The following is a 6,554-nucleotide window of genomic DNA, read 5'->3' on the forward strand; positions in this document are numbered from 1 at the left end:
TTTGACATTTAATGGCAAAAACTCTGCTCCTTTGCAGATAATTTTTCGTTGTATACGCTACCTTCGTACGTGGTCTATACTAGATTGAACGGAGTACCAACCATTATTCAAAGTGGTGTGTATGCGGCTAGAACGGGTGGTTGGGGAGGTTTTCACCCAACATGGATGGCAGCATAATCTCCGGATCGGTCCACCACCTCCTTAGACATACACGTAGTGTTGGGGAAATCCAACTCGGTGCCCAGGCTCATTTGCTCCCAGTCAGGAAAAAAATCAAAACAAATACTAGAAAAATTCAAAAAAAATCCAATTTTTTGTGTGGTAGATAATTTGATGCGTGAGGTCCGCTCCAAATTTCAACTCGTTTGGATATTTGAACAGCTCTCAAGAAAAACGACAAATCGGGTCAGAACAGTGTGTGAATAGTAAACTTTTTTACAGACCCCGGTTTTGTGTTTTTTGCGGAGAGCTTCTCAGAGGTCCAAATAAGTTGAAATTTGGAGCGGACCTCACGCATCAAATTATCTACTACACACAAAAAATAGAATTTTTTTAATTTTTCTAGTATTTGTTTTGACTTTTTTCGTCAGCGCAGGTGCAGCTGAGCTTGGGAGCAGAAACGTCGCATCCATAGTGTTAGCCTTTTACAACTTTATTGGTTCCAATACATTGTTTTTTCCTTCTTTTGTCAGACCGTTCATGATTGGCTGTGTGCATTTTGGTCGTGTAGAGGCCGGGTATTACTTATTATACTTTGTATCCGTTTGATGCTATATTTTAAGTTAATAAAAGCGTCCTTTACTAGAAATATCCATTATGTACGCAGCACCGTCGAGACCACCATTGACATACGCATGAAGCGCTCCCCATGCGAAAGAAGCACACTGTGGATGGACAAGTTCGCAATACAATGATCGATGTATTGATGGGGTGCTGGTGCACGTATATATAATTACAGGGTAGGCCTCCACCTCAATTATACAGGACTAGGAGGTGGGCCACAACATGAATATACATGGAACACAAAATATATACTGAACACCCCCTCACGGTCAAAGCATCACCAGAGACACAGAGACTGGACCGAAACTCCTTGAAGACGGGAGTAGGCAATCCCTTATTCATCACATCAGCAAACTATTGCGACGTCAGAACGTGGAGAACCCGAACATGGCCAAGGACAACTTGCTCGCGCACGAAGTGAATATCGAGCTCAATATGCTTCGTACGTCGATGGTGCATCGGGTTGGCGGAGAGGTAGACCGCGCTGACGCTATCGCAATAGACAAGAGTGCCCTTGTGAACATCACAAAGCAACTCCAGGAGTAGCTGATGAATGCAAGAGCAATCGGCCACGGCGTTAGCCACAACCCGACACTTTGCCTCGGCGCTGGAGTGGGAGACCATGGGTTGCTGCTTCGATGACCAGGAGATCAACGAGGGCCCAAGGTAGACATAATAGTTAGATGTGGAGCGTCGAGTGTCGGGGCAGCCGCCCTAGTCGACATCCGAGTAGGCAACAAGGTCGGTGGAGGTGGAGGCCATCAGGGTGAGTCCCAAAGACATGGTGTCGTGTATATAACGGAGGATACGCTTCACCAAAGTCCAGTGAGAGTCTCTCGGAGCATGCATGTGGAGGCACACCTGCTGGACAGCGTACTGCAAGTCGGGTCGAGTAAGCGCGAAGTACTGTAAAGCACCAACAATGGAGCGATAGAATGTTGCATCGGATGTGAGAGACCCCTATAGAACAGAGATCTTCGCCTTCATGTCTACGGGGGTGGGTGCCGGCTTGCAGTTAAGCATACTGGCATGCTCCAGAAGCTCGTGGGCGTACTTCTGCTGATGCAGAAAGAAGCCGTTAGCTCGACGGACCACCTTGATGCCGAGGAACAAGTCCTTGAGGGCGAACTCGTCACAAAGACGAGCTGTCAGCCGCTGAAGGAGATCGGGGGCGGACACCGTGAGGATGCGACGTAGAGCAGCAGATATGCAATTGTAGGTCCCTGATGATACACGAAGAGTGAGGCATCGGAGCGAGTGGATAGAAATCCCAGAGACTGCAGGAAGGCTGTGATACGCTGGTACCAAGCCCGAGGCGCCTGCTTCAACCCGTACAGAGAACGGGAAAGTAAGCACACGAAGTCTGGATGCTCAGCATCAACGAAACCGGTGGGCTGCTCACAGAACACCTGCTCGGCGAGATAGTCGTGCAAGAAGGCGTTGGAGACATCCAACTGGTGCACAGGCCAGGCGCGCGAGACCGCCAACTGGAGCATGGCGCGGATCATGCCCGGTTTAACAACCAGGGCGTAGGTGTCGGTGATGTCCACGCCTACGCGCTGCCGAAATTCACGAACCACCCACCGAGCCTTGTAGCGCTCGGGAGAACCGTCCGGCGGGTCTTCTGGCGAAAAAAACCACTTGCCAGTGATGATGTTGGCACGAGGGGGCGCGGAACAAGCTACCATGTGCGGTTGCGCTATAGGGCATCGAACTCCTCCTGCATCGCGGCGAGCCAATGAGGATCCGAAAGGGCAGCACGAGCGGAGGCAGGAATGGTTGATGGCGTCGATGTCGAGGCGGCGCACACATACTCATCGGAGGAGTAGCACGTGCTTGGCCGAAGCACACCCTCCCAGGTGCGGGTCGTGACGCCTAGAGGCAGGGGCCGCGGCGACGACGGGGGCGGCGGCGACGGCGACGGCCACAATCGAGCCGGCGGCTGAGGTGGCGACAGGCGAGGAGGAAGTCGAGCCCATCGCCGGGGTGGCGGGTGGGGTGCCCGCCAGCTCAACCTCGTAGGAGGGAGACGGGACCGGGAACCCAGTCAAGGTGCTTGTGCACATATATATATATAATTACAGGATAGGTCTGAACCTGAACTATACAGGACTAGAAGATGTGCTACAACACGAATATACATGCAACACAAAATATATACTCAACACACACGTCATATTGTAATTGGCTCTCACATCTTGGCAGGGCTCTGAAGTTGGCAAATCGGGTTTATGACATTCTCTACAGTGTGCCTTCTCGTTTGCCTATTGCAGTACTATTTTTTAATAAAACGGAAGGAGCTATCAAATTCGAACGGGGCGTGTGGTCCAGGTGATAGGCTGGAAAAAATGGGTGTGAATCAGTAGATGCTTGTGCTTTAGTGCAGGGAAACATGGATGGAAGCTTCAACGCCAAGGAAGGGACAAATCCCTGGCCCTGGGTGACAAAATAAACGATACTACCTACTACTCCAGAGAAATACCCTAGTGCTCCATTCCGTGGATGGTCTGGCGCAATCAATGGATTGTTTCCCCACGAAGGTAGGCGCGGTATGTGCGTCTTTGCTTCAAATGCTGCTTGGCGTTGAAGCGTGATTCATGTACTACTACTACAGTACTGTCCAGTAAGTGAAGAACCGTTTGAGAGAGACACAACGAGCGATTTGCTTGGCAATAAACAATTGATGCATGCATGCATGTAGTATGTGCTGGAGTAGTACTACTGAGTTGGCTACACTAGTACAGTAGTGCATTGTTTTTGAAACGAAGCTACACTACACTGTTGAGATCAGGAGACCCATGTTTTACAACAAGTAGTGAACCCACCCTCCCTTTGGTTGGAAAATAAACTGTAGAAGACGCGCAAGCTAGCTAAGCTAGGTGCACAACTGTAGAAGATGAACAACTTTCAGGAAGAAAGAAATAAAGAAAGAAAAATGAATTTGTTGTGGCTACGACTATCCAAGCAAGCAGCTAGCTAGGTGCACCTGACGTTCCTCCCTGGCCCTCCGTAGTAGAAGTAGTTCCCCCATACGGCGTTGACGCCGCCCTGGATGTCGTAGCAGTTGGGGTGGTCGGCGGTGACGTGGAAGGTGGTGAGCGGGATGAGGCTGTTGTCCCAGTCCACCACCTCCAGGTTGCGGAAGTAGGAGGAGCGGCCGAAGCCCTCCCCGGGGAAGTGCCCGCTCCCCATCTGCGTGGCCGTGTGCGACCCCTCGGCGCGCGTGTCCACCACCTCGCCGCCGAACTGCACCATGCTCGCGTGCGACGCCAGGTGGCTGAACAGAAAGCTAGGCCAGTAACCCACCAGCTCCCCCGACCCGAACTCCAGCCACCAGTTGCCGTGGTTGGGGTCTTTCCAGATCAGGAGGCTGATGTCGAACTGGCCGCCTTTGTAGCCGGAGGTGGGCGAGATGGCCGCCCCCATGGCGATCCGGCTGTTGGTCTGCACGAACCCTGAGCACAGCAGGTTGTAGCACCCCGTCGTCTGGTACGCGTCCGTCTGCATGCCATGCCATGCAAATTCAAACCCTTTTCTTTTCTTTTCTTTTCTTTTCTTTTCTTTTCTTTTACCAGAAAGACGATCGATCCATCCATGGATCGAGGAGAAAGGGCTTACCGTCCAGTAAGTGAAAAACCTGGGCGAGTTGTCCCCATACAGCTGCGGGCTCACCTGTCACACAAAACAGCAAGCAGCTGTTAATTATATGTTGTTGTTGTTGTCCCTGCCATCCGCAACCGAGAGCAGAGACCAGAGAGGAATGGATGATGCTCAAATCGCAAATGTACCTGCCATCCGGCCTCGATGGTGTTGAGATCGTTGCTGAAGGTGCCGCCGATAACCCAGATCTGCGACAGGCTGAACTCCGTCGGCGTGCTCACCTTGGGCGCCCACACGTTGATGCTCGCACGCGCGCCGTAGTACTCGTCGCCGGCAACGTACCCCACCGCGTGCTGCATACACACACATACACACCATTTCAATAACCAACCATCCATCCGCTGATAAGTTAATAGTGTTACTGTCTTATTAATGTTACCCCTGCTGCTCCACTGCAGTTAATTACTACTCCCTCCGTCCTAGGACCTTTTTTGACACTACGTTAATGTCAAAAAGAAAGAAAAGAAACATACTCAGATCAATTAATCTGCACCTAGCGAGAGCCAAAATGCAGACGAAGAAGCGACACCCGGGTCAATGCTCTCTGCGGATGTTAGCTGGAAGGAGTAAAAGCAACGGCAAACCAATCAAATCCATGAGGTTAAAAGCTGTGCGCTGAATCTATGTCCTCGCAGTGGATGGCATCATGCCACCGCTCTGCTCGATATCACGTTTTACCCAACTTTTTCGGATGCTCTGCTTTTTAAGCATCATTTAGCGGAGGTGCAATTTCATTCAGCAACCAAGACAAGATTTACAGGCTACAGTAACTTGAATTCAGGTCGTGCTTACAATGTACTCCCTCCGTGAAGAAATATAAGAGCGTTTACTAAGTACTATAGTAGTATGGCATGACAAGACACAAGAGTAGACTACGGACCTCGTGGCCGCCGGCGACCGTGTCACGCCGTACTCTGGCCGTGGGCACCCTTCCGAACCTCCTCACGGAGCTGGCGCGGAGGACGTCGGCCTCCGTAATCCTCCTCACCGGGACGGACCCCTCCGGGCACGACGCGCCGGACATCGCCCAAAGCTGCACTCCGGCGTCCGCCGTGTGATTGGGGCGGCGGTGGTGTCCACTCGGTCGCACCGGCGGGCCCTGCGACAAAACGACCAATCGAACAAGAGCCCAAGACTTGGTTAACTAATCAATCTACATGCTGGCTTTCCCTTGGCTTTGAAATGGAAATAAATAAATAAAATTAACAATAGCTGCTAACGAGATGGATGCATTACCAGTGGTCTCTGGCCGCGCAGCCTGGGGTGGTCGAACGCCGGCTGCAGGTGCGCCGGCACGCAGTCGATGAGGTCGCCGTCGGGGCTCTGCCATGAACCAACGAGCACCACGGTTAATTTCTCTCGGCCACCCACCGCAAAAAAAAAAAATCTCTCTCGGCCACGACCTAGACCGAATTGCAGCAACACTGTCACTGGCAGTAGGGCGATCGAGGAGACATGCCTGAATGGTCCGGAGAGACGGCTTGTTGAGCCTTGTGAGGAGCGCCTGGAGCCGCCTGTACCTCCGGAGTTCCTCCCCCGGCCCGAACGTCACGTTAGCCGCCGCCGCACACTTGCCAAGAAGCGCGACATGAAGCAGCAGCAGTAGCAGGACAAGGGCAGCAGCAGTGGGATGTGATGGAGATGGAGATGGAGAGTAGGGTGCAGCCATCAGTGTGGGATTCTGTGCCTGTGAAGCTTCTTGCACGGCGGCGTCTTGTCGCTGCTGCTGATGCTCCTGTGCGAGGAATACATTGGCTGGCTGCTCGGTGCCTGCCGCTTGTTGCTGGGGAGTTGGGACTAGTACTCGCCACAAAACCTGTCCACTCCAGCCAGTACTGGCAGTGGCAGCTCAGCTCAGCTCAGCTCAGAGCTAGCGAGCGCGGCCTCGTTCGCACGCAATCAATCCCTTTTCCCAAAGAAGAAGAAGAAGGAGGAGGAGAAAGAGAAAGAGGAGGGGGAGGAGCACTCGTCCTCCCGCTAAGCAAAGATCTCTCCCTCCGAGGCCCCCGCGAGACGGAGCTATATATCCATCACCATTCTTATTCATAGGTTTTTTTTGAGACAATCATTCTTATTCATAGGTGCTTATGGTTAGGATGGAGGGTGTTGGG

At 52.2% G+C, this 6,554-nt stretch overlaps 1 protein-coding gene across 1 annotated transcript; it reads right to left on the minus strand.

Moving 5' to 3' along the window:
* Positions 1-3,427: 3,427 nt before the first annotated feature.
* Positions 3,428-6,460, minus strand: LOC119268168. The gene is made up of 6 exons (XM_037549700.1): positions 5,903-6,460; positions 5,680-5,766; positions 5,324-5,542; positions 4,572-4,736; positions 4,402-4,455; positions 3,428-4,284 (listed from the first exon to the last, which is right to left on the minus strand). Exons 1-6 carry the CDS (start codon positions 6,110-6,112, stop codon positions 3,760-3,762), a joined length of 1,260 nt encoding a protein of 419 aa, XP_037405597.1. The 5' UTR covers positions 6,113-6,460; the 3' UTR covers positions 3,428-3,759.
* Positions 6,461-6,554: the final 94 nt, after the last annotated feature.

The sequence above is a fragment of the Triticum dicoccoides genome, chromosome 3A (genome assembly GCF_002162155.2).
Source record: "Triticum dicoccoides isolate Atlit2015 ecotype Zavitan chromosome 3A, WEW_v2.0, whole genome shotgun sequence".
NCBI classification, from domain to species: Eukaryota; Viridiplantae; Streptophyta; class Magnoliopsida; order Poales; family Poaceae; genus Triticum; species Triticum dicoccoides.

Excerpts from the sequence above, each read along its gene's own strand:
- LOC119268168 (XM_037549700.1), bottom strand. The coding sequence starts at position 6,112 with ATGGCTGCACCCTACTCTCCATCTCCATCTCCATCACATCCCACTGCT. Across the intron at positions 5,767-5,902 it reads CGTCTCTCCGGACCATTCAG|AGCCCCGACGGCGACCTCAT; the intron begins GCATGTCTCCTC and ends GGTTCATGGCAG. Across the intron at positions 4,285-4,401 it reads GGTTTTTCACTTACTGGACG|ACGGACGCGTACCAGACGAC; the intron begins GTAAGCCCTTTC and ends CATGGCATGCAG.